At 53.4% G+C, this 27,716-nt stretch overlaps 1 protein-coding gene across 7 annotated transcripts in view; it reads right to left on the bottom strand.

Annotated features, from left to right (window-relative positions):
• Positions 1 to 1,230: 1,230 nt before the first annotated feature.
• Positions 1,231 to 27,716, bottom strand: part of EXOC6B (exocyst complex component 6B) — a 269,732-nt gene continuing 243,246 nt past the window's right edge. For 5 of the 7 annotated variants that reach the window (XM_032186399.1, XM_032186402.1, XM_032186404.1 and 2 more), the window contains 3 exons: positions 9,661 to 9,773; positions 7,815 to 7,826; positions 1,231 to 4,618 (listed from right to left, as the gene is read on the bottom strand). In XM_032186399.1, coding sequence (XP_032042290.1) covers positions 4,492 to 4,618; positions 7,815 to 7,826; positions 9,661 to 9,773 — 252 coding nt within the window. In that variant the 3' untranslated portion in view covers positions 1,231 to 4,491. The remainder of the gene's footprint in view (positions 4,619 to 7,814; positions 7,827 to 9,660; positions 9,774 to 27,716) is intronic. The other 2 variants (XM_032186400.1, XM_032186403.1) reach the window with 1 other exon arrangement.

Raw genomic sequence — 27,716 nt, 5'->3', positions numbered from 1 at the left:
GAGAAAAAAAAAAAAAAAGTTCCCTTTAAAGTTAAACCTAATTTACTAATTTTTCCCCTTATTGTGCAACGACTTGTGCAAAAAAAGCTGTTTTCACCACATCATTAGTTTACAAACTCACGCTTTTTCCCCCCCTCCCCTCCGAGATGAGAAAAGGCAACGCAAGCAGCCAGCGGGCACAGAGGGGTTGGGGTGGGAGGATGGAGATTCAGGAGGGGGCTCCTCCCGAAATGATGGTGGGATTCCCAAGGGAGGCACACGCAGGACCCTACAGAAATTGGGGTGCTGCCCCCCGACCCGGAGGAGCGGCCGCGGGGGCAGGAGGGGGATGGCAAGGCAAAAAGAGCAGCAGCAGCAACATGAGAGGTGGTGGGAACCGACCTGCCCCCAGGACTCATCCCCAGCACCCCTCAGCTGGTGTTTTTGGGGTGAATCCTGCCCCAAATCTCTTCCCTCAAACGCACAACTCGCCCAGCTCGCCGCACAGACACAGACGGGTCCATCCTGAACTTGTTTGTGCCCAGATTTATTTTCAGGTCGCATGCCCTTCAGCCTCCCCATGGAGAAGTTGCATTTGGGTGCATTTGGGGGGTGTACAGGGCTTCTGCCCCCCCCTTGAGGCTGTAGGAAATGGGGTGCAGACACCCTGAACATGCAGCAGGGTGGGCGCTGGGTGCTGCAAACCAGGCGATGCTCCAAAAAGCACCAAACCAGACCTAAAGGGAAAACCACACCGAGGTGCGAGAGAGAGGTAGGAAACCAGGGACAAGGATTCCTCTGCTCGGGGTGGGGATGAGATGAAAGAGCTGATGCCAATGGGGGCACCAAAAAAGGGGACACAGGTGGGAAAAAGGGCCCAAAGCTCCCACACGGCCAGGCTGCTCCTGTCTCCATCCCAGGGGCACGAAGCAGCCACCACAAAACGCCGCAGCCCCCCCCCAGGGGCAGCTGCTCCCCATTGAGCCCGGGCTCATGGCCGGATTTAGAACAAAGTGCAAAAACTGCCAAGAGCTTCGGACCCCGACCCCAGCCCTAGGAAAAGAAAACAGAAATTGTCCCTTTCTCCCTCGCCCGCCCCAAGGCCATCCCCTTCATTCAGTGCTCCGGCTTCGTGCCTTGGAGAAGGCAAAAAAAAAAAACCCTTCCTGCGACGCACAGGCTGCACGCACAAGGCAAGCTTTTGATATTTTTTTTCAATGATTTTTCTTTTTTTTAACGATTTTTTTTTTTTTTTCCCACTGGTGCCGAAATCCGTTTGCCAGGCTGGGCTGGAGAGGGAGGCTCACCCGGTCTTTTCTACAGCCACTGCTTAAAAAAAAAAAAAAAAAAGAAAAACCCTAAGGGATGAGCAAGGTATGTACACGGGGTGTTAATAGCAGCATTGTTGGCTCCGGGGGTTGCAAAGCCACGGTTGCAGCAGCGGGGTCTGCCCCTGCCTCCCCCCACGTTATAAATTTCTAGCAACAACCCTTCCCTCGTAAGCAATACCATCCGTATCGGAGGATACCAGTCATTAGCAGGAGATTTAGAGGGGATTTGAAACGTCTTCCAGGGCTCTTTAAGCAATCTGTTTAAAAGATTAATTTTTATTTCGAAGGGATGGAACTGCATCTCTCGGAACAAAAAGTTAATTAGGACCAGAGCCCCGAATTTCCATTTTTCATCTCCGTTATGTGACTTGCGGTTAGGTGCTTGACCTCCCGAAATCAGAAACTCCCTGCATCTCTCCGTGGCCGGGCTGGGCTTTCCCAGAAGCGAGTCCCAGCCCCAAATCGAGGTCTCGCTCCGAGCCCCGGCGGCTCCGGGCTTTTGCGTGCAGGCCCCAGAGCTGCCTTGCACAACGCGATGCTGGAGCCACTCCTTGGGGAAAAAAAAAAACTGGATTTTGGAGCCAGCAGCGGGAGCTTTTCCCGGCGCTGCTCCTGGCCGCGTCCCGCAGCGGCCACACGGGGAAGGAAAACCATCAGCGCTGCACCGGCACCGCCTCGCCCGGCGGCGAAGTCGGCGGCTGACAAATGCGATTAAAAATTGTGTTTGACAGCCTATCCTCCCCCTAATAAAAACTGGAAATGCCGGAGTGCCTTATTTGTCATGCTCGCTGATGCTCGCTCACGCTGTTGCCAGCATCTGTAGCAGCTTGTGATTGCGAAGAGTTTTTTAAAGTGCTTGTTACTGCTGAAGGGCCCTTGGCGCAAGTGCCCCGTGGATGGAAGCTCCCCCATCGCTCCTGCCACCGCCTGGTGTTTGGGTTTTTCTTGCTAACTCTGGCCTCTGGAGAGCTCTGTGGAAAAGGCTGAGGCAGGGTTGGTGCTGGAACCACCTCGCACTCCTGTCCCTGCGCCTCTCACCACATCGGCACCACCGGGTGATGGGGAGGAGGGACAGAGCGCCCTGAGGTCCTGCGAGTTGTGGGATGTGGCTCAGCTGGAGGGCTGGGAGCTCTCCCTCTTCCCTTTCTCAGCTGTGAAGGATTTGGGATGCCAGGGCAGAGCTTGGGGCCACCTGGAGCTCCCACGCAGGGTGAAGCCCCCAAGGTGAAGCCTGATCCCTTTCTGGCCACACTGAGCTGCTCCCTTTTCCTCCAGCCTTCCCGCATGTGCTTCAAAGAGGCGTTAAGACAAAAATCCCCTCTGATCCCCCCTCCAGAAAGAAAGGAGTCATGAAATTAAGGTCCAGCATTTGCTCTTCCCTCCCATTCACAAAAATAATCCACCGGTCCTGGCGGGTGGAGATGGCTGTGACGGGACAACAGCCCCAGGAGTTCATCGCTTGCAACGTGCCTGTTTGCTCTCAGGGTTAAGTAACGCGTACCCTTATCAAAAAGAAAACAGAAGAAGTGTTGCTGAGGAACCAGGAGGGAAGATAAAGCCCCACGCCCTTCGTGCATCCAGAGCTGGAGCGGCAGCCACCAAGCGAACCGTGCTCGTGGGCAGGAAGCAAAAAGACGAAACTCCTCGAGAAAGTGCAGCTGCCACCCTGCAAACCCTGACCTGGGAGCTCTGCACCACTCACTGAGGGCTACAAAACCTTTCCCCAGCTTCCAGGAGAGGTTGGAGAGCTGCAGACCCAACGCATGCAAACATTACAAAGCCTGCACTGCTGGAGCAGCCCCGCCGGGGCCATCTCGTGCTCAGTGCCTTTTAATTCCCTGCAGCATTGTGGATCTGTGGGGGGGAGAAACTGCCTGGCTGAGCTTTCACCTGCACTAATTGGAGTCCAAATGGTAATGAAAAGATAAGGGCAGAATTCCCCTCTCTGTAACCTGAACCCCGGGCTTAGCGCCCTGCTGATGGCAGCACCAGGGTCCTCTGAGGCTGCCCTGATGTACGGGCACCTCCGGAGCAAAGAGGAGAGTTTTGCCCCCAGGCACTTCAGAGCTGGGGTGCTGGGTGCTGTGATGCTGCTCTGGGGTCACCTCCCACTGCCAGAGCTTTGGGGACACCCAGGAGGCTCCCGTTTGTCACCCTGGGGAGCTTGTGAGGCTGATCCGAGCCAGAGAGCGCATGGGAAGTGGAGGGACATGGCACCAGGGCAGCAGGAGAGGGGAGATGGGGAACCAGCATGGATAAAAGGTGCAGGGAGAGGAAGAGCTAAGCTCCAAGATCACCCCACACACCGGGGAGCCCAATCTGCCTGCAACCCCAGCGGGTTTCCCTCCTGGCACCGTGCTGGACACAGCAGCAGCACCCTGGTGCCATCCCAGCCCCGCAGGGCACCCCACAGGCTCCCCCTCTTCCCATCTATCCAACCTGAAGCCCTTTTACATTCAGTGTGGGTCCAAAAGGCAGCGGCAGGTCCTAGAGGCAGAGCTCAGGGTGCATCTGCTCCCTTACAGCCCCACGGGAACGGGATACGGCTCCCTGCAAGCCACCTGAAACCGGGGTGGGCATCAGCCCCTACAGGAGGAGGAGGCGAGAGGCTGGGGGATCACTTTGCCTCTCTTCCTCCATAAACCCAATCCTCACGTTGGCAAGCGAGCGAGTGACCCTCTTTCTAACGCGTGCTCCTTTCACCGGAGCCCACGAGAAGAACCTGAAACCGCGACTCCTCCCTATATATATATTTTTTTTGTTTTGTTTTCGCTTGTTCTGCAACTGAATAACTTAACAAAAGGAAGTCAAACCAATTCTTTGAATTTGGCTTACAAAAAAAAACAAAAAACGAAAAAAAAAAAAGCATAGTCTGGGTGTGAACTTCTCTTTCGGGCTTTACCGTCCCTTTACAACCCCCTGAAAATAGGAGCTTGTAACGGAGACTCCTGCCGGCACCCTCGCTGCCCCAGCACAGGCAGCGCTGCCTCTCTTCCCCGGGGTTGCTTAGCGAGGAACGTTTTGTCAGGAGGGTAGGTCTCATGGATTCTATACAGGCGAATAAAAAAATACATTTATATTCTCTTTGAACAAGGATCCCAAGTCCAGGCGTGTGGAAGGCTGCGGTGCAGGGACCGGCGCGGCGCGGGTCCCGGAGTGCGGTGGCGGGCGGCCGCGGCCCTCAGGAGTGATGGCTGTTGATGAGGCTGCGGAGCTGCTTGGCCACGGTGTCGATCAGCTTCTGCTTGTCCCGCTCGTTCTTCCGAAACTGGGCGAAAACGTTGTTCTTCCTGCTCGTGTCTCGCATCCTGCGCAGAGCAGAAACAGTCGGGTTACGGCACGCGCGGCGTTGCGCCGAGCCCCGCGAGCGAAACGCCGGGGAAGTTCCCCTGCTTGGAGGTGACTGCACCCACGGGGTCTAGCCCCAGGTTTTGTGTAAAGATGGGCACACCGAGCCGGGGAAAGCTTTGCACGGTTTGTATTTTTGGTTTCAACCCTGCCGGTCCCAGCCCACGTCACCGCAGGGTACCTGCCCCTAAAGCCAACCGCTGTGACAACCCCAAGTCCCTAATGCCTTTCGTCCTCCCTTTCCGTCTCATTACGTGGCAAATGACAGTGCTGGAATATTAGGAGGGTCAGGAAATGAACTAAAATAGCATAAAATCCACATCGTTTGCAGTTCTGATCTGAAAAGGTGCATTGCATGCGGCCAAGAGATGCAGCTCTGGGGGCAGCCGTCAAGTTTTGAAACAAAGAGCTGTGAACTTTACGCACGACACAGCCTTTGAGGAAGGCACCCAGCACTAATTTACAAATCTTCTTGAGATTTGTGTGTTTTTTTTTAATTATATCCAATACCCAAAGTAGCACACTGGTCTCCACAAGGCCCCCAAGATTGAAGAGGCAGAGAACAGAGCAGCCGGCGGTGGGATGCGCCCAGGAGGCGAAGCCGGTGCAGCTCCGTTTCTCTCCGGCATGCAAAGCTCGGGACTCATGCACGCTGGCATTCACAGATGCATGTTTTTTTGGGGAAAAACATCTCATTACGCAGTTCAAGCGGGAGCTTTGTGCAGGCAGGGCATGTGCTGGGAAGTGAAACCACCCTGCGAGGGTCAGCCGTTCACCCGAGCAGCAGCAGAGCCCGAAGGCAGCAGCAGGCTCCCGACATCCAAGCCGCTGGCTGAGCGCTGGCACTGCTCTTTGTAACACCACAATTTGTAAACGATTTTCTCGGTGAATCAGATCTGGCAAAGGCAGATGGCTTTGGACGAGTCGCATAAGGCTGTGTTTTCGGCTAGGGGTACCTAAGTGAAGCCTTAAGGTGATCGGGACACGGAGATGGCAGTCCCTGGAGAGCTGGCGGTTTATCAAAAAGGGGCTTGAGTCAGCTGAGCACAAAAAAATCCCTTCAAACTCATGAAACCGATTAAAAAAAAAAATCTAAGATTTTTCATGCTTCAGTCTCCCTAAAAAGAGCCAAAGGGAACTCTGAAATGTTCCAAAAAACATCCAGCTTGGAACTGAAAATAAGGATAACAACCTTATCCCAGAGGCTAATTTGCTAACGTTGTAAGTGCCCAAAGACACAGGATTACAGCCGAGCTGCTTGCCCAACAGTAACAAGATAGCTTGGAGCAATTTTCTTCAGCAAAATAAGTACTTTTTTTTTCTTTCTTTCTCTCTTTTTTTTTTTTTTTTTAACCAAAGCAGGTCGCCAGCTGCTCCGCTGCAGGAACCAGGCAGCAGCCGTGCTGCCAGGAAGCAGGGTTTTGAATCAAACAGGTCAGAGGTGCTGCAGTACCAGGAATTTAGGAAACACCCAGCCTCACGCAGGACATCGATTCCCCCTGCAGCTCCTCAAAGCACCTTCCCGAGAGGGCTGAGAGCTCTGTTCCTATTTCACAGGTTACGCAGGGACATCAGACGTGCTGCAAGCAAACCTTGTACCTTGGGAAACCTCCACCCAGGGCCATCCATCACTGCCTGCCGCAGGGAGCTCGCAGCAAAAAGCACCGAGGTTCTGCCTCGGTAATACCCACAGGTAATGCGAGGGGAATTCACAGCAGAGCATCCTCCGCCTTACAGCCCTCATCCCGGGCAGCTTTTATCCTCGGAAGAAAGCTTTTATCCTGGGATAAAAGCTCGGGGGAGCCGCTCAGATGTAGATTTATTTCCACGAAATGCTTGGAACAAAGCGCCGGGGCTGTGCGCGAGGAACCTTTTGGGCGTGCTTCCTGCCGAGGGGGGTTTGGATGACTGGGATGGAGCTGCAGGGATAAAGCAACTGCATCGGGGTGCACAGCGCCGAAGCTGGAGCACGTAGGGCTGTTATCAGTGCACTGAGCCCATCCTGAACCCGCTGTGTCTGAGTGCCTGGCAGGGACAGGAGGTATCTCCGGGCATCGTGTGGATGTGGAGCACGAAGCTGGATTTCCTTAGCGAATTAACTTGCCTGCAGAACATCAAATCCTGGAAAAACTAAGGGTGTGTGCTTCCCAGTGGGTGCAGCGGGCATTCCCCTCCTGCTCCCAAATATCCCATGTATGCACACAAGGTGGGATGGCTCCTCTCTATAAAGGGAAGGGTGACAGAACTGCCAAGTGCCAACCCACCCTGCGCAGGAGCTGCGCTAGCCCTGCTGGCAGGGAGCAGGACTGAAATGAAGGGAGCAGGACTGAAGTGAAGGGTATTTGCTCAGGGCTCAGGGTGCTCACTACCTCCCTGCAGGCTCGGGGTGTTCACAGAGCAAGCCTGTGCCTGCCAGGAATGGTGCAGGTGAACCCTGGAGCTGTAGGTCCAAAGGGTGTTTCTCTGGGTGAGGGTGTCAGCACGCGAGGCTCCCACTCGTGTTACTGCAGAGGTTTAGGGTCACAGAAGCAGTCTGGATGGAGAAACACCCTTCCACCAGCCAGGCTTATCCCACACCACCCTGAATCGATGTTGAGATTGGGGTTACAAATTTATTTCCCCTTTCTTTTCCAGCCCTGGGCCATAGGAAGCGCCTGGGCTTTCAGGAGCTGGAAGGCACGGCCCCAGATAGAGCTGTGCATCCCGACGCCAAGAGTATCAGGTTGGAAACAGAGAGGCAGTGTTTTCCAGCAGCTCCGTGGAGGATTGACACTTTTATTCCTTTAAGCGTGTGCCTGCAGAGCCCTAGGAGAAGCGAGCCTGGTTTTATAACGTGGTCCCTGTGTGTTGGCCCCAGAATTAGAAGTAAGAGGAAGGGAAAGAGAGAGCTCAATGCTGTCCCCACCCCTGTCAACAAACACCGCCTTAAATAGAGCCAAGCTTTGTTTAAATTAATCTATAAGAAAGAAAAAAAAAAAAAAGCAACGCAGTAAAAGCTCCTCTTTTAGTTCTAATTAGTGCATTTGAGCCGATAGAGTTACCGGAGGGAACCGTTTCAAAGGCAGCTTGCATTTAGATCATTTAGTGCTCCATTTAAACCAAACAATAAAGTCACTGCGAGGTGAGGGTAAAAGCCCAAGCAAGCAGCATACTTACACTCGTGATATCCTACGAGAGATGTGTGATTAGGAAAAGAGATAATCATGAGAACAAGTTAAAAAAAAAAAAAAAAAAAAAGCATGAGCGGATCAGAATTTCACGGCGCCCTGGAGGCAAAGCTCAGCTACGTGCGGAGGGGGCCGGGGAGCTGCTCCCGACGTGGGGACAGGAGGGGATGTGCCTAAAGCTGGCGACTGGCTCTGTGCAGAGACCTGGGGGCGATGGTCGGAGGCTCCCCAAAAGGTTTGGAGTCCAACCAGGGAGAGGGAAGAGCCTGGAGCAGCAGGCGGGCAGTGCCGGGGATGCTGCGCCATGGGCATGCAGGTGCCAAGGTGGTGGCTGCAGCGGGGCTGGGGGTGGGAAGCAAAGGGGCTGCACCTGGTCACCCTTAAAATGAGTTTTTTTTTCTAGGAAAAGGCTGGCAAGCCGAGCTGGGGCTTGTGGCCTTTTAATGACACCGCTGAGAGCACGATCCAGTGCTACCTGGGATGATGGCACGGGAATGGGGGATGAGAGAGGAGCCAGGGGTACGGCCCTGCCTTCCTGCTCTGTGCTCACACCTTGCTGCTGCAACCCCAGCTGGCTGCCTCTTTCCAGCCCTCTGGTTAGGTTATTCTGCCTGCTTCATATCCAAACTTTCTTTTTTTAATTATTATTATTATTTATTTTTATTGCTAGCTCTGAATATACTGCACAATTTCTACCACGGACGTGGGGTTGCAAACATGTTGCAAATAATACAACACCTTGCACAGCACATATAAACGCATATAAAAAATAATGCTGTAATGTCTAAAAGTGCTTTACACACACCAATTATTTCATTTTTGTCCCTGTGGACGAGACTGGTATCACTTGGATGCCGTGAGTTCCTGTGAAAGTGGCTGCTCTCATCTGTGGGAGAGGAGATGGGGCAGTTACGTGGCCTGCAGACAGATGCAGCTACAAAGCTTCGAAGCCACCAAGTTCAGCCTTCTAAAGGTTTAAATCCAACTCTGAACTGGTGATCTTCTCCAATACATGCAACAGAGAAAGAGAGGTAGTCCAAAAACCAGCTCGAATTCAGCCCAAGGATCTGATTTCATGTTAAACCTGGACAAATCTAGCTGCAAGCATGTGAGACCTACCGATGGAGAGGCCATGGCAAAAGCTGCTTGGATTATTAATCATTCCTTGTGGCAGGTTGCTTTTCTATCGGATAAGCAGTAAGATTTTCTATCAGGCCTTTTCTATCTGAGAAGCTCTCTGGCTTTCTACCAGAGAAAGTGACACTTGGCCACCTCCTTCCACGGGCAGGACAAGTGGCCTGGTGGCTCCTGTCTCTGCTTTTACGTGCTGGAGGGTTACAAGGGAAGTGAATCCCACTCTTTGGGACTGAAGCCAGCCTCTGATTCCCTGCCTGAGTGCACTGTTTGGGCTGAGAACTTCCAAACCTGGAGTTTTTGACCCCAGGTGCTCCAGGGCGTGCATTCGGTGAGTGCCTGCCATCGCCCACGGGCTCGTAGCACCGCCACCACCCTCCCCGCTGTGCTCTGGGATGGATCCCACACCTCTGCAGAAATCCCGTGGAGCTGATCCCACAGACCTGCTGGTCCTCAGCACAGCCCCAGGGCTTGGGCTGATGCCCTGAAAAAGCTTTGCTTGCACACACACTCCCGGGGCTCAGATTTACCCTTGGCAGGGGTCCTGTCCTCCCTAAGAGCAAGCCTTGGAGCGCACGGCCACCTGGAGACACTGTCCCTGTCCCACAGCTGGGCTTTTAGCACACGTTTTTTTCCACAGAACCACAAAATAGAGCAAAATGGGGCTGGAAACATCCCGGGGTGCCCGGGCCCACACTCACTTTTCCAGCAGGACGAGGGCTGTGGTGGGGTTCACCCGGAGGTACTTGCACGTGGGTTGCCCGTAGTCAGCCAGGTACGTCGACCAGTCCCACTGGATGAACAGATCCAGGAGCTGCAGCAGAGGCAGGGAAAGAAAAACAAACAGATTTTAAAGAGCTGGCGAGCGAGCAGGTGGTTTATCGGGAGCCTGGCAAAGAGCCTGGGCAGGTGGCGTTAACCAGAAAAACCGTGTTCAGCAGCAATTATCTCCTAGCCATAAAGCCTGCTGCACTATCGCTGTTTTGGGGAAGAAACAGAGGCACCAAGGATGTGAATGAGGACTGAGACACCCCCAGGAGGTCGGTGGCAGAGCCAGAAAAAGAGCCTGAGCACCCTGAAGTGCTTCAGAAGGAGGGCACCTCTGTGCTTGAAGTCACCACATTTTTTTTTTTGTCCCCAGATAACCAGCAGCTGCACTCAGACGGTGCCACGAGGATTTCTCACCCCACCCGCTCCCTTTCCTAGCATCTTCCAAGTGCTCTGTACACGTCCCCAGTGACTGCAGCTCCCCAAGGACACATCGAGGAGCTCGGTGGTTTATCTGAGGTGAACTCAGCCACCGAAGGAGACCCAGGTGGTTTCCAGACACTCATTAGAGGAACCGCTGCCGTCCCGGACTGCCGCGGGGCAGGCAGGAGGTAGAGGCAAGTCCTGTGGTAACCCTGCTCCAGCCCTCAAAATCCACACCTGAAGCTGTCCGTCTCCACAAAGCAAACCTGAACGCAGCAGGCACGGACACCCACAGCCCTCCCCGAGCTGGTTTGGGTGGGGAATGAGCCAAAAGTCCCCTGGGTGTCCCCCTGCCCCTGCCCTAATCCCGCACCGGGATGCTCCGCACCACGCTCTCCTTCTCTCTGCCTCCCTTATCGGCACTTCCCAAGGGCAGCAAAAGCCCAGGGCGAGCTCCCAAATCTATCCGAGAGGACTCAGGACTTGCCTCCCCACCCTGCCACCGTTTTTCCCCCACGGGGGCACAGCGGAGGACGCCTTAGCCACACCGGCGGGCACCGCGCGCGTCCCAGCCGTACAAAACATGTTCATTAGGACCTGCTGTGTTTCCTCCCCATCCTCAAACCTTCCGCCCCGGAGAGCTGCTGTGACTGCTCTACTGCAGGACAGGCTGCCAAAAACGGGGACATCTTCATCTCCCGTGGCTGGGCGTCCTGGTGCCCACCCCGAGGAGAAGGGCCCCGCTATTCCGTCCCCAGGCGAGGCGAGGGCCATAGAGGGCTCATTGTGCCCCCGTCTCCATGGTGTTCCTGGAGGCTCCCGCACTGTTTAACAACACAGCCCGCCCTGCAAAGACGGGGATTTGGCTCTTCGAAGACCTCGAGGTCCCAAACAAAAATGGGCAACAAGATTCTTTTTGACTATGTAGGTCAGAGCAAAGAAAACAAGCTGTCGGGAACAATCCCCCGCGCTGGCGGGGGGGACGGATTAGCCGGGACCTCAAGAGGGCTTTTCCAGCCCCCGGTCCCGCGTGGCTTTGTGCGGCAGGTCAGATCTGGGGCCCTTTGTGCCAACTACAAACCGGGGCTGAACATCATCGGCGGGGAGTTTTTCTTCCAAAGGGCACCTTAAAGCCCCAGCCCGGGATAGGATTTCACGTGCGCCTTTCACACGGCGCAGCGGGGCCAAAGCTCTTCTGTCGGGTTTGTTTGCTGCTCCGGGAAGGGCTGTACGGGCTCAATGCCTTCCCCCAGCCCATCCGAGTCCTCTCGTTGGCAGTCTGGGGGCTGAACGTGCCCTTAGCAAGCCACGGACAAGGAATCACAAGTTATTTCTTCAGAAAGTGCATGGCTGGACCGTCCAGGGACCAGGTAGCAGCTCATGGGGGTTAGAAATAAAGTCCCAGAAGAAAGGGACCAAAAAAAAAAAAAAAAAAGAAAGAAAAAGAGAAAGATTAGAAGTGGGCTATGGGAAGATTTGAATAAAGCAGCCTGAGGAGCTGTTATGAACAGTACGGGGAGGCAGCGGGGGCACAGCAGAGGCTTGGGGAGCTCTACAGGAGCAGAGGATGGTTGAGGGAAGGGCTTGCACAAACCTCTCGTGCACATTTCTGAGACAGAAATTCAGCACTGGGGTAGTGTAAGGCAGAAGTGGAACGAACAGACATCTAGGACAGCTTGCTCCCCAGCTCAGGAGCCCGAGCTGAGGTTTGCTGATCCCACTGAGCCTGGTGACAAGTGGCCGGGATGGCGCACGGCCCAGGGACGAGCCGTGGTGGAGCAGGGCTGGGCTTCATCTCCGCTTCCAGGCCAGCTCCTGGGGCTGGGTTGAAGCAATTCAGCCACCACGGATGAGGCTGCAAATTCCAGCAGGTGCCCTCTTCTCCCCGTGCCACTCTTGGGTGCTCGAGCATATCACCAGCAGGGTGAAGCTGAGCCACGTCACCCACACCGCTGGGACCTGCCTGCGCTGGGGGCACGGCGCCTTTGCTCACCCTGCCATTGCCCTGATGGGGTGATGGGGGAAGATGTTTTATCCTCATCTCATTTTTCACCCAGTTCAGTATCTCCAAGTGCACACAGAGCTAAAAGAATGAAAAGAAAGCACAGAAACCCAGAAACCCAGTAAATAATCACCATCCTAAACCCAAACCCACCCAGGCTGCATCTTCCCCGTGTGTCCGGAGAGCCACGCTCCCACGAGCTGGCTGCTGACACTGACGGATAGCCCGAGGGTGTTACAGCTGTTGGCCTGCATCAATTTTGCTGGCAAGACAGGACTGAGGATGCTCGGGGCCGAGCTCAGCACCCCTGGTGCTTGCAGGGCTCTGCCGCAAGGCGCGCGGCAGAAGCGGGCTGGGGCTGGGGGGGAGAGAGGTCCTGCAGGAGGAAGCCTGCACGGCTCGGGGAGAGCTGTCTCAAAACGATTTATCTGTCACATAAATGCGGTTTTATGGGTTTTACCGTTTCAACTTTTCACCTCTGCTGCTAAATCTGAACGACACCGAAAAAAAAAAAAAAAAAAAGAAAAGAAAAAAGAAAAAGGAAAGGAAAAAGTGGCTGCACGGCGGCGCTGGGCAGCAGTGACCTTCCAGGGGAGATTCCAAATAAAATATGCAAATACCATTAATTCTTCAAACCGGAGTCTGCTTTTCGAGGCTATAAATCAAAGTCGACAGCACGTACGCTGGGGGAAAGGAAAAGAAGAGGGGAAGAAAGAAAAAGGAGCTTGTGCTGTGCTACGGGGAAGTGCCCTGAGAGCTGCGGACGTGCTCGGGGCCGGCTGCACCCACGCGGCTGCCCGGGGAGCACATTTTCCACAAGAGGTGTCCGTGTTCAAGAACGTATTTCTAAAAGAGGAGAATGGCTCGAGTAGGGCTCCAAAAGAAAGGTAGTGGAAAAAAATCTGTTTTTATACACGCGCAGACACATACAGAAAACCACAAGCAACACAGCTGTGCCGGGAACGCCCTCCCAGCGCCCCGGCACACACACTTTGTGCCTCCGAAACCAAGAGGAAACCAAGCCCAGGTGCTCGCTCACGTCCCCATCGCCACCGAGCAGGGTGGCAAGGACACGAAGGTGCACCAAAACCCAGCCCTGCTGTCCCTGGGGACCCAAGGGAATGAAGGACCTGAGCTGGGAAGGAGCTCCTGCCACAAACTGCCCGTGGCGGGGGCAGAAAAGCACCTTCTGCTCACCTCCTGCAGTTCCCCCTCAAGAAACACTTCCTTTTCACTTCCCTTCTATATCACCGGCTCAAACTCTTCAAAGAAATAGATTTTTTTTTTCAAAACAAAGGCATGTTTTTCACGTCACCTACAGGGAAAGGATGTGCTGGTGGCCAAGGGATTTGGGGCACGGCGGGGGCTCTGCACGCTTCTCCCCCGGGTGCAGAGCGGAGAGGGGCAGCGTGCTCTGTCTGACAGGAGACAGCAGCACTGAATCTGGATAAACTCCTTTCAGCCAAGCCAGAAATAATGTAATGTGAATCCAAACTGATCCGAAGCACAGTTTGGAAGCTTTGCCAGCGCCCCTGGGATGAGGATAAAGCAAGCACCGGCACTCCACGCTTGTGCCAGAGTCACCGTGGGCTCTGCACAGAGCTGGGAGGTGATGCCTGGTGGCCAGAGTGCATGGAGATGGCAGGAAGGGGAGATCCACGCCTTCCAAGGTGAAAAGCAAGGTGATAAAGACTTGTCCTATCTCCAGAGAGGTCGAGAGGATGCTGCAGGGTTGACTCAGGACATGGGACCCTTTTGGCCCCGAGGACCTGTCCCCACCTCTTCCCCTTCCACAAGCCCAAGACACAAAGGCCGGGTGTTATTCCAGGACAGGTGAAAATTCCTGAATTCCCTGGCTCATTCAACACCTGGCTCTTTTTATTTCTTTTTCTTCTTACGAACTGATGGTGCAGCACCGCCCTGAGCATCCACAAACAGGGATTTGCAGCCAAACGCTTCTGACCTGCAGGGAACTTGCCACTTGAGATGCACCAAATGCTCCGGGCTCATGGGGAAAGCTGCTGGAAGAGGAGAGCAACTGTCCCCTAAACAGCAAACAGAGAGGGAAGAGCTTCCCAGGACAGCATCGCCTCGCCACGGGACACGATGCTACAGCCACTGCAGCACGAAGCAAAGCGTCAGAATTAGAAGTAAAGAGCACCCGTCCAAGAGCAGAGCTGCTCCAAGCCACGAGGGCAGCCTGCAGGTCAGCCAGGAATGGAAACCAAATTGGCAGGCAAACGTTTTGTTTTCTTCAATCCCCGCTGAAGGGACGCGGTTGTGAAAGAGAAATGCCTTTGGGCTCTGTGTGGGTCAGCTGTGCTATCGCAGCCTCCGCTCTCACGGCTGTGTCGCGCAAAATGTACCCCAGCCCCGTTGCTTGTCAGCATCCTGGCTCTGCAGGGCCAAATTCATGCACAAAATGTCCTTATCTATAAAAAAAAACACTGCCAGAGGTGAGCTGGCACAGGAGTTTCATGGCGAGGCAGTAACCAGGTGGTGAAAGGAAAACCAACCCCATCCCGAAGATGAACTCTTGTTTTATTTCAAGATCTACAAACGCCAGCTTGATGCCCTTAATAGAGTAAAAATGCAGCATCCCAGAAACAAACATCCCTTCTCCTCTTATCCCCTACAATATTTACTCTCAGTGACAAAAGAGAGCAGCAAGATGGTCTGAAAAGGACTGTCCTCTGCCATCAGAGCATCTCCACTACCTGACAAGGCACGAAGGCTGATAGGAAACATCTGATAAAGCACCAAATCTCCCTGTAAGAAGCCCGGTTTGGGGAACTCTCACATGCCTGCTGCTCATACCCTTTTAATCCATTTCTCCCCAAGCACACATCCACTTCTCTCCACCAGGAATTGCAGCTTTCTGTGATGCTCGGGGCTCACAAGGTGCTCTGCAGAGCTCCTCCTGCCAGGAAAAACCCGAAGCAAGCGCTGTCAGCACGCGTGCACACACGCACTGGGGGATGAAAAGGGAAGGACGACTCGTGCCCATTAGCTGGCCCATCTGGGAACCTGTTTGAACAACCTGAAAGGCAATTAGCCCGGATTTCTCCCAGCGAACCGAGCTAAAGGAACCGGGGTTAACCTGATGCGTCTTCGGGCAGGAGTCGGGGTCGAGGTGGTGCCAGCAGCGGGTGCGTGAGATTTTCCTTGGCGTGGGTTTTTGCAGGGATTCAGATCAACGCCCAGGAAAGCAGCACGGAAGAAGTGGCTCTGCCACACATAAAACACAAATTTATGCCTCCTGGGTGCTGGGGACAGAGAAGAGCTGGCAGAGAGAGATTAAGAGAACATTTTGGGGTTCCCAGCTGGAGGCAGAAGTCCTGCCCCGAAACCTGCCACCAGCCCATGCCCACAACCAGCAGCTCTTGCTTTCTAGGGGGAGAAGGAGTGAATATTTCCAGAACCCAGCTGAACTCAGCCCTGCAAAGCTCTGTTAGCACGTCCCCTCCCGGCCCTTACAACCTCCAAGCCTGGTGCTCTTCCCCGGTACGTGGCTGTGGGCAGCGAGCGGAACAAACCGCCTTGACCTGCCACCTACAAAGCAGCCGAGTTTCAGTTTGCAAGAAATCACACCATTCACATAAAAACCTTCCCAGAACTTGTCTTTAGAAACCTCCTTTCGGTGGCTCGTCACCACAACCCCATCGATAGAGGCGACCACGAGAGGCTCGGCGCAAGGCAGCCCCCAAGTCCCACCCCATCACCACCCCAAATCCCACCCGAACAAAGGGTCGAGCCCATTCCCTAGGGACCTGCAAACACCCAGGGGAGACTCCTGGGTGCAAAATCAGGAGAAAATCCTGGATCCAGCCCGGTGCCACCCCCAGTTTGCCCACCCCTAAGCTTGTCCATCCCCACCACCGGCCGAGCAGCCCCTACCGGCACCAAGAGGGGAATTGTTACCGAGCACAAAAAGCCCAAGGAGTTTCCAACATCGGCAGCCACACAGACAACTGCATTCAAAATAATTTATTTTGGGGAGGTTTCAATTACGCCTCGTGGGAAAGGAATACTGAAAGAGAAAGAAATACGCTAACCCGTGGGGAGACGGGGGTTTGGACAATAGCTTCGCGAAGAAGAAAAGGCACCAGGAATTGGAACATGATGTTTGCTCGTCAGCTTGGGAGAGACAGGGAGGGCAAAACCGTGGCCTAAATGAAAGCAGGAGGAGATCTCTCGGTGATTTCACTGGAAACTAAGATTTTCTCTAAGAATTGGGGGCACCTTGAGTGAGGGGTCCTTCAGGTCCTGCCAGGTCCCCTCCAGGTCCTTCCTCCTCAGCTCTCAGGCTAAAGGCAGGAAAACCAGTGCCATGCTCCTCGTCTCCCATCTTAACTGGGTTTATTTTGCAAGTCAAGGCAGCAATTTTATTTTTCCCTCTTCTGCTTTCTTATATCTGTAGAAGTGAAGCAGTTCTTGGAAAAAAAAAAAAAAAAAAAACAACCACGAGAAGAATCCAGGAAGATTTATGGCAGCAGGGACAGTATGTAACAGGGAGGTTTGAGACTGACAAAGCCTTAATTTGGCCAGTCTGGATTATTTTTGGATCCGTATTATTGCCTGTTTATAGGTTTGCATTTCTTACATCGGATTTCCAGGGGAAGGTCTCCAGAAAGCTCGCCCCGTGCGTGCACAAAGGTCTTCTGGTTTTCCATCTGCAAATGTTCCCTGGCTATTAGGAGGAAAACCTCTGGCTTTCCACCGGCTTTGAAGGAATGGTGCGATTGCACCGTTTGACTTTTCTGCTTTTTTAGAAGATATTTCTTCCAAAAGCCTCATTTAAAGCTTAAAAAACCACGGCAACGTTACCCAAAAGGTGCTGAGTTTCTGATACGAGCTCAGCTCTGCGCACACGGCAAAAAAAAAAAAAAAAAAAAATTATATTAAAAAAATCCCTTTAGGGCTTAAAATGGTTTTCTCAGCCCAACCCCAAACCACACGAAGGAGCCACAAAACGCCGTTGGACTTCAAGAGAACTGATGCAAAGCAGCAGAGGAGCGGAGGGTGGGGAGGCGGCGGATTAGGGCGTCACGGCACGGTGACAATCTCGAGGGCTCCTGGAAAGTCCCCGCCGGCTTCGTTTCTGCTTCCACCAGCTCCGACGATGCACGCTCGTGGCCTTAGTCACCAGCTGGAGCTTTGCCCGCAGGGAAAGCTGAATTCTAGGGAAATCCCGAGTTTCTCCAGCCGTGGCAAAGCACCGTGCGACGCCAGTTTTATATAAAAAAAAACAAAGCGCCAGAAATGGTCGGTACAAAAACGCTGGCGTTTTCAGGACAAAATCAGTTGGTTTCAGCGATAAGTGCCTAGATGGGGGATTTTGATGAATGGCGAAGAAGAACACAAGGGAACTCGGCCACGCGGGATTCATTAGCCAATTTGCACTCAGGAAAATAATTATTTATGCTCATCAAATTTCTTCCTGCAGGTTCACAGCTTCGCATGGTGCTTTCCGCGCAGAGGAGATCAGAGGGGTTCTACCCTCCAGATCCTACAACCCGCGTAAGACAAAGAGACAATACTGGGCAGCGGCCAAAAGAAATGAAAGAGTCTGGGGAGCCCGCTCTCGAGGGACGCTATTGAATAGCACTTTGAGTTCCCATTTACCAGCCACAAAGAGGGATTCATTGCCGAAGCAGGGATGTCTCCTCCAGAAGCATCCCTCTGGTACCTCCTGGCTGGTTTCAGAGCCCTTCCGTGGATGGAGCTCGGCTGAAAAGTCCCACATGGGTGCTTGGGGTCGGCGTCCGCGGCTACGGGGGCTGAATTTAGGGCACGGGGCTTGGAAAGTGCTCGGCTCGACTTCTCGAGGTTGTCACGGCACAGATAGCAGTTCTTAGAAGCGAGGAGGGCAAAAAGGCATTTCTGAAGCTGTTACTGAACGGGGAAGAGGAACTGGTTTTGGTATTGGTAAGAAAAAACCCATGCTCCGTGTCGAGAGATGAGAGCACGGAGCCCTCGTGTACAGCATCACTTTCCCTGCCTCTGCAGCCTGGGTGGGAAAGGAAGCGGATTGAGCCAAAGTGCAAGGAAATAATAGAAAGTGAACACGCACATCACCCAAGGTCGGAAAAGAAGGGGAAAAAAATAAAAAACGCATCTTTCGGAGGGGCCTTGCCTCGTGCCTCGCATTTTTCCTGCAGCCTGGAGGAGCCAAGGTGCTGGCGGAGCTGCTGCAGCACCTGCAGCTCCCAGCTGACAGCCCCGGCCCCTGGCTGCCTTTCCAGCCCGCTCCGGCACAGAGCGGGGCTGCATCAGCAAAAAGGAGGTGAGGGTTGGAAAACGAGGATTTACGAGGAAACCCAGCTCGGGGAAGCTCAGCCTCGTGGATTTCTCGGATTTGCCCTGCCTGATCTGTGGTGCAAAAGGGGCTGCTCTGGATAAAAGTGTTAAGAAACAACGGGGCAAATGCTCTCTGATATCAGGAGCCACAGAAACCCCTGAAGGCACACAAGCTGGTGGAGAGGGCACAAAGCAGCGGTCCTCCCAATCAGCCCGTGTACGAACCACCTCCATCAGCGACCCTACAACCTCCGAGGGGGAAAAAATCCCGCAAAGAGGCATTTTTCTTGGGGCGAGCATCCCCGATCACCGTACAGAGCTGCTGCAGGCAGCCCCAAGGTGCTGGACCAGCAGCGGGTCCCTCTCCCCATCCGCCGAGGGCTCAGCACCAAAGGCAGGTGCAGACGTGCAGCATCACGGTGTCTGCCCAGAAAACAACCAGGACATTTTTTTAGCTCAGTCCAGACCCCGTAGCCGGGATGGGATGCCCAAACACCCTGCTAAGAGGCACAGTGTGTTGTTCCCCATGGGAAATGTCCCACACGGGGCACGGGGACAGCAGCCAGGAGCAGAACCAAGCAGGACGGCGATGTCCTGCTGAGCACAGCACTCAGGGTCCTTCCTTTCCCCGGTATGACACACGAACAACCCCGCTGTCCCGGTCCCTAAAGGCACTGAGATCTCTTTCCCTCGGCCCCACAGCCAGGGGCTGGCACTCGCCGGGCACTGAAGCTCACCACAATCATCCTTCCTGCCGCTCAGCTGATGCCAAGTCCCTCGCAAGTTGCATTTTTCTTTTGTTTACGCGTGAAAAGGGGGACAGGAAAAAAAAAAAAAAAAAAAAAAAAAAAAAAAAAAAATCAAAAAAAAAAAAAAAAAAAAAAAAAACAACAAGCGACCTCTCGCTAACCCCAGGCGGTCTGTGCGAAGCCGCCGCTGCCTTCACCTCCGAGTGAACTTTCAGATTATCTCAGACAAGATTCACCTTGCGCTGAACTTGTACCCCGCGCCGCAGCGCGCGGTCACGTACCCTTTGATTAAACGGTACGGCGCAACGTGGCTATAAATTTGGGGGGAGAGGGAATGAGACACGGAAAAAGGCCGTGGGGCTGGGAGCCGGCCTCACGTGTGGCAGGACACGGGGAAGGGAAAAAGGGGGAGAAAAGAGCAGCCCCCTCCTCGCCGCCCCCTGCGCGCGCGGTGAGCTGGAGCGAGCGGCTCCTGCCCGGAGGTGACTTTTTGGAGAGGCTCAGCGAGAATCCACGGCCTCACCCGCACGGTTCCTTGCGTAAATACAAACACCAAAAGCCACACCAGGCGGCCCCGGGATGCTCACAACACCCAGGAAAGGGTAAAAAAGCAGAAAGGGCCGAGCCCAGCGGCGGGCACGCCAGCGGGCAGCGCGGGAGGAAGGCTCCCTCGGGGCCACGGCCTCCTAAACTCTGGCTGCCCCCTTGGCCATTTATTTTAAGCACACGCTGTGACGGGAGGCAGGGGCAGCCCCGATCCATCCCGTGGCTAAGGGAGCTCGAGGCACAGCACCACGGCTCAGCACCCGCGCTGTCAGCGGGGATTCATGCGGCCGGGGTCGGGAGGAGAGCGTCTGGGCAGCCAAACGGAGCCGCCGCTCAAGTTCAAGTGCTTGAAATACCTTCTTTTTTCCCCCCTTTTTTTTTTTTTTTTAAACATTCGCTCAGAACTAAACTAACGTAGCCTCTGCTTTTCATGAAAACTTCCTCCTTATCCTCGGCGTTTCTGTTCAGCAGAAAGGACAGGATCTATTGTTCCCGGCGAGCCTTGCCCTGGGGTCCAATTTGAGTGCGTTCTCATTTTTCCCCTATGTAACTGATGCTTATTTCTTTAAGCTCTACTGTAAACAGAAAACACACTGCGGTGCCCTTGCCTGGCTTTGCAGGAGGCAGGCTCAGACCTGGGCCTTTTTTTTATTATTATTTATTATTTTTTTTCTGTTTGGAAACAAAAAGGATTGGGCTTTCTTGCTTCCCAGACCCACCACCTGCGGGAAGAGCGAGGATAAGGATGTGGCTGTGGGTGTTGCAGTACCCACACATGGCCCAGGCTGGTGGTGGAGATGCTGCTGTGCCAGCCTGATGGTTTTATTCTGCTTGTGAGGTTGGAAATGAACATTCAGAGCTCCTCTCCAAACTTATCCCACCTTGCAGTGAATCCTTCCAGCCTACACACCCTGATAACGAGGTCCAGAACAGGAGAGCCACGGCTTTGCCATCCCCTCCAGAACCCCATCCTAATGGAACAACCAGCCCCAAGTAAGACCTCTGCAGGAGGGGAAACATTTTGGATGGTCTGAGGAATGCAGGAGGAGAAGGGGACTTGGGAGGGACCCACGGTGGGGGCACCGCAGGCAGTTCTGTGCTTCTCATCATTTCCTCACCGTGGTCCTCTCAGTGAAACAGCCCCGTAACAGCTGGCAGCAGAGGTGGGGACACAAACTGCTCATTCTGCAGTGCCAAGAAAACATTTTCACCCCAAATAATGCCCCTTTGTCCCAGTCTGCTGTCCTCATTGCTCCTCTCTTCCCTGGTTCCTGCACCAACCTGCCAGGAGAAGACTGACCCCAACGCATCCTGGGGGAGCCTGCCCAAAGCGAAGGCGTCCGATGGAGCAACTCAGCACCAAAGCACAAGGAACTGGTGACACTGGGATCTCTGCCCAGGACTGGGGGTGCCCTGGCTTGGGTGCTGCCAGCTCCCTCCGACCCACCTGGAGGGTTTGCTCAGGTTTAAGCAGCGCTTTGCAAGACGCCCCGGCTGCCAGGGACGTCCCCGCACGGGCGCGAGGCGTTCCCCTGTTCAGTGGCGTCACCTGCAAAACTAATTTGGCCCACGGAAGGAGCTGGCAATTTGGGTGGCTTTATTAGAACTATTTTTATAAGGCTGCGGGATATGGATTTCCAGAGTCTGAAATACTGTTTGGAAAACAGCGAGAGCCATTTAGAGCCATTTAGAGTATTCTACAGAGAGACAGACGCACAAGCAAATGGATATTTAAAACAGCTGTGAGGACAAGACTGGTAGGAAACATTTGGCTAAAAGCAAACACAGAAATAAAATAACTTTGCAGAAGGTTAGAAATCAGTGAGCTTGGTAACGCCCTGCTTAAGTGAAAAATTGTACTTCTTCGGCTTCTAGAGACTAATAAATTACCGCGAAAAACGAAACCCTGATTAAAATCCATTATTACACCTTTTATTTCCATCTCGGCTGTACCAGAGTGTCTTTTTCAATCGAATGGACGTCACCCTTTGGATGCTGCTTCCACTCCCCTCAGCACCTCCAGGACAAAGCAGATTTTAAACCCCAGGGCCACGAAATCGCTGGGCTGCACCTGGCAGAGGTGGGCGACTCGATGCTTTTTGGGCAGCTGCGTGCCCCACAACCCCGTCCACCGGACCCCCAGGCTTCCCCCAAAAACCCGTTTCCAGAAAGAGTGTAAAGAGAAGGACTTGAAATTCAAACCTAGGTAAGGTCTGTCCTATAATATGGTCAGCTACGTCTCGCCTTTTTTTGCAGAAAACATCTCCTTTGGAGAAAATGGTGAGTTTTTGCCCCAATCCTGCATCCGCTCGCTTTGCTCTGCAGCGGGGCAGTGCGGGGCTCCGCCGGGCACGGGCAGCAGCGGCAGGATTTATGGCTATTTGTTGCAGCTAAAACAAAACCTCGGGAGGAATCTGAAAACAAAGCAAAGGCCTTTCCTTGCACGGTGTCACACTAACCTCTGGATGGCCTTGCGCTTATTGTCAGGGCCCTGGAAAGGTGTAAACAAAGCCAGATTTCAGATGCCAAGAGCTGGGATAAGCTGACCAGGGGAGAAAGGAGGCAATCTGCTCGCTGCTGCCGCGAAATCACCTTGACATGCAAGGTCCAAACGCAGGGAAGTGATGTTTTATGGTGTGCACACAGTGTTATCGACGCATTAGAAAGCAATTTGAGGGGAAAGGAGGCGAGAGCTGGGCACGGCGCCCTGCCTGAACTGGGCCAGCCAAGAGGGAGCAGCTCTGTAGGGAACAGCTCGAAGCTGCCCCGTGCTCAGATCACCGAGTTCAGCAGAAACGAAGCGTGAAAAGAGGGTGAAGGCAGAGCGATTTCCTTGGCCAGAGCAGAGGGATGATCCTGCCCTGAACCTGCTTCTGCTCGGGGAATTGCTGCTCAGGTTTCGGCACCAAGCCTTCGCTCTGCCGTCTGAAGGCTCCATTAACTCTCACCTACTCCAGCGCGGCCACAGGCAGTGAAAACCTTCCAAAAGCTGCAAGACCCTCACGAATCTGGCCAGCTCACACAGCTTCGGTAGGGTCAAACCCAAAGCAAGCACGGCTTCAAATCCAGAAGCGCAGCCCCACTCCCAAGCCGGGCATCCCCTTTCTGCTGCACACGGAGGGGGCTCGGCCGCGTGTGGGCATTGTACGACACCGCGCCGCTCCATTTCCTTCTATTCAAAGCTTTTCTTTTTCTCAAGCTCTCTTAGACGTCAGGGTTTCCACGTAGGTAGGCGCGTTTCCTTCGCTGTTTTGCTGCCTCATTCACTTATTTCCGCACCGTTATCCTGCACATGTGCGCGGCCAGACGGCCGGGGAGCACGGAGCTGGGCCAAGCCGTCTGCTCGCCGTTTCCTGTGGTTGGATGGCAGTATCTGGGGAAGGGTGAAATGACACGGGTTTGTCTTTATTTACTCCGAGCTGTTTACTTTCTCCTTTCTTCCTATTTCATTGTTGTTTGATAGGAACATAAAGCAGAACCCCAGCAGATCAATGCCAGATACTCGGAACCAAGGGGCTTCTTGCAAATTTCCTTCTCGTCGTCGTAAAACTTGTGTGGGGTTATGAACTCCTTAAACAAACAGCTGAGGTCATTGTTAGCTACAAAAAAGAAATATATTTAAATAAATAAGAAAGCAAGCCTAACGCTACAGCCACGGTGGAGGCTGTGAGGAAGAAAAGGGAGCCAAGGTGGCGCGCAGCAAAAGCCAGGGCAAAAGCTGTAAAAGAGAATGAATCCTGGGTTGTGCAAACAGCGGGCACACGCACACGAATGAACTTTCCACTGGGCAAATTCCTCTTTTTTTTTTGACCAGAAATGTGGTCTTGCAGTTCTGCACTGATGCAATGAAGGGATGTGACTTCCCCAAACTCCAGGAAGTTTTAATCCTGAAGCAAATCGCTGCCTCTCCTTCTGATGTATTGTTTCCCCTTCTGGTCCACGATGATGACACTGCATCGCCTCCATCAAGCACAGCAGCATTAGCAGTAATTAGCACCTGCTCCCTGCTGGCCTAACCCCTTCTACATGGCTTTAAGTTGGTGAAACCTGGGCGTATTTTGAGATCGTCCCCATCTCAGCTGCCCTTCTGAGCGCTGCTCCCCTGCACAAATCCCCAAACCAAGCCCCACTGAAGCTGTGATTTGGATACACACAAAAACCTACTAAGCACAACTCCAACCAAGAGTATTTCTGCAAATATTAGGGCCCACGATGGTGTAAGAGGAGCCATTTACAGCGAGGGGACCCCACGGAGCAGGCAGAGGTGTGACGGAGCTGGGAGCTCTCCTGGACCAGCCCTGGCCACGAGCAGTCCCGGGGCTCGGTTTGCCAGCTCAGCCCCGCAGTCATCCTCCCTTCCATCCAACCCCACGGCTGCCGAGGGCTTGACAAAGAAGATGGAGAACATTTTGTCAGTGAATCACTGCCGTGGAGCTGACCAGGCAATTCTCGACAGGCCTGGAAAGCAACTCGAAACAAGAAACTCGGCTCCACACCTAGCAGGGTAATCAAAGCTTTTCCTCGCCGAGAAAAAGGAGAGAACAAACGTTAACTTTGCTTCGCCACACGCATCCTGGAGGAACTTTTGGTGTCACCACAGCTGTCCTTCCAGTCCTCTGATGCTGCGAGCTGTGCAAGAGCCACACGTTGTCCCCAGGACACATCCAAACTGCTGGGCGCAGGGACGGTGGCGATGCAGAAAACACCTGCACAACGCGTCCTGCTTCCAGGTCCATTGCTTTGTGAGATCGCTTCGAGTCCTGAAAGAAAGAAATTCTGCTCCTGGGTACGTCTGAAGAGGTCTGGTCAGCTCGAGGATGATTTCACCAGGTTTGGGTGCCTCCCTCTGCAGATTAGGACAGTGGCCTCAGCCAGCAAACTATTGCAGGAGGTGGCTGGTGCCCCAAAAACTCCCACCTACAGCTGGGACAGCTGCACCCGCAGCAGAAGGCTGCCCGCAGAGAAAGCCCTGAGTGGTAATAAGAAAAGGAATTGGGGAAAGGAAGAGGAAGGAATGCAGACACCATCCTTATGGAAGGAAATAAATCACCAGCGGGGCATTCAGCACAAGCAGAGGATGACTGAGCGACCCTATCAAAGGCGATAGATGAATATCGATAAATTCAGACAAAGGGAAGGAATGGGATATAAGCACGTTGCAACCGAAAACACAGAGAGGCCTCTTATTCAACCCGAAAATTTACAGTTAGGAGGAAGAGTCGGCCTGGCTGTCTCTACACCCAACCTATTCCCATCTCTTGCTCCACACGGGATAGAATTACTCGCACATCCCCAGAGGCGACCGCATGCAGGGTTTCATTTCAAATTGCCAGCGATACTACAATTTCCACTCAGCAGGATTGCTCTCACCCTTTGGTGAACTTCGTATTTTTGGAGAACCGGCCCAGAGTCTGCAGTTGCCGGCTCCCGGGAGGCTTGCTGTAAATCATACATGAAGAGCAGGATCCAGCTCTCAATTCCTCCTCACCTACAGGAGCCGCAGTCTGCCCGGCCCCAGGAGAAGTCGAGGTGTTCGGCGCTTCTCGCACCTTTGAAACTTCAGCCCTCCACCAAGAAATTCCTGTTTATATTCTGCTGCTCGTCTCTTTGCTGCTAACAAGCGTCTCTCCGAGCCTCATTTGTCATTCCTGTCTTAATGTTTTCTTCCACGTTTCTTCCTCTAGCTTTGAGATTCCCCCCCCCTAAGCATGGGCTACGGCTTGACGCTCCTTCCTTTTTCAGGAGGGCTCATTTGCTGGAGGGCCCAGAAGCATGAATAAGTTAAGACCGCGGACTCAAAACTAAAGAAAAATTAAAAATAAATAAAAGCCAAGCAAGCTCGTGACACGCGTTGAACTTGCCTTGTGCTCTACTACAAATTTTTCATGACTTCTCATCACTTATTCAGACGGCCAAGTCGGGGGGTCCGTGACCTGCGCGCCCCAGCGATGGCTGAGCCGTGCCTCTGCCACCGACACTGACCCAGCAAGGCCTCCAGGAAAGCAGCCAAGCAAGCACGTTACGAAAACACTCCGAAAAAATGTAATTGCTCTGAAAAAAAAAGAATAAAAATCACTGTAGATTGGGAAGGAAGAATGATTCAGAAAGATGCTGCAGCTGAGATGGGAATCATATGGGTTATTCATCATCTGCGTGCTCGCAGGCTTCATCTACTGCCTAAAGCAGAAGTAAAAAGATGCTGGGATGTGCAAGAGGGAAAACAATGCTGCCTTTTAGCAGCACGGAGAACCTCGGGCATTTGATATTCTCCTCCTCTTGTCCTGCATACGTGTGCGGTGTTAAATACGGCACCGCTTATCGCCGCCTTTTTAACATCCCCTGGGAGCGAATGCGCAGAACGGCTCAGACAAAACTCTCCAGGCTGTGTCTGCCTGTGGGGTTCAGCCCTAAAGCATGTAAATTCATCGTGCAGGGAGTTTTATCAGTGCCAAAGGCGCTTCTGTAGCTCTATGGCAGGTTTCTTGCTCACCCAAAGTGACCTGGTGGTGACGGCGCAGCACGGCTGGAGCTGCAGCATCCCCGCGCGCAGAGCCTGGAGGTGCTGGCAGTCTGCACAGAGCACCAACGGGGGGAAAAATCCCTCTTCTGCAGGCTGTGACGAGGCGTCTGCAATCCTGCTGCGATGGAAACCCACAGGGATTTGTGCTTGGAAACCTCTGGGGGCACGGTGGCTGCCAGCGCTGGGGACACGGTGCCCAAACTCTCGAACCCCGCGTGCCGTCCTGCCCTCCACCAGCACGAACAGCTAAGAACAACCTGATTCAAGAGGCCAAGTGAATTATTAAGACAAAAAAAAAAACAGAATTTAAATTAATTATGGTACAAGCTAGGGCTGCCCAAGCAGAGCTGAGCCACGGGGCTGTCTGCTCTCTGAATTATTCAGCCTGAGTTCGTAACCAGCAATCGATAAACCGCAGCTCGAGGTGACGGCACTCGGCTCCTCTCTGCCTCCAGGCCGTCAGCGCTGCCGTGGCGAACACAGGGCTGCGATGGAGCTGCCAAGGGTACGAAGGAGCTGTGGGAAATGTTGTGGTGTGGTCATTATCACACCTAGTGCGATGCTACGGGGGGAGAGCTAAGCCCTAAAACACTCCGGGAAGCACAGACGAGCACACAAAGCCCAGGAATAACCAGCCTGCAGTTTCCGAGATGTTGAACATCAGCAATTCCTTTTTTATAAAAAAAAATAATTGGGCCGAGTGGGACTTAAAGGTCGGGTCATTTCCAGAGTCAGCCAGTGGCTCACCCATAGCCCTGGCCAAGTGTTTCAGTGTGCACCGAATTAACCAAGCGTGGCATTTGCTAAGTTTGTGTCTTGTGAACAATTGGTTCGGATACAAGGATGAACCAGCCTGGTTTGAAGCTCGTCCCACCCGTACAGCCCTCCTGCCGGGGGGTTCTCCAGGTGTAACCAAGCTCTGGGCACAGCCCAGACGCTTGCTGGGCTTCCCTTCTCATCCATCCCGCTGGCGATTTCAACAAATCTCGTAATTTAATAACAATTCACCCTCGGTGAAATCTCAGCGCACTCCTTCAGCGTCTTCAGCAAGTGTTGGGAGGAGCAGAGGGGAGGGCGAAAGGCCCAGACAGAACTGGCAGGCGACACGATTGCCTGGGTCTTGTTTTCCTTTGGAAAGGATCACGTTATGTATAGGATCCTATTATATGTTGGATTATATCCTGTATTACGTATAACAAATATCCCAGGCAAAGTTTATGTGTAACTCAGCATCCCTCTTGCAAAGGGGCATCCCAAAAGACGCAAATAAAAGGATCAGGAGATGGAGAGACAAGGCGTGAAGCTGTAAGCGCAGGGAGCAAGCAAGAAGTGAAGGGCACGGAAGGTTTTCAGCTCAGGATTTTAGCAAAAAAAGGTGACAAGGGAGGGTTACAGAGCTTGTGCCAGGAGACAGCAGCCGCAGAGTGGGTGAACACCACATGTAACGGG

The sequence above is a fragment of the Aythya fuligula genome, chromosome 4 (genome assembly GCF_009819795.1).
Source record: "Aythya fuligula isolate bAytFul2 chromosome 4, bAytFul2.pri, whole genome shotgun sequence".
Classification (NCBI taxonomy): Eukaryota; Metazoa; Chordata; class Aves; order Anseriformes; family Anatidae; genus Aythya; species Aythya fuligula.
This window is presented reverse-complemented; position numbering and strand designations above follow the sequence as displayed.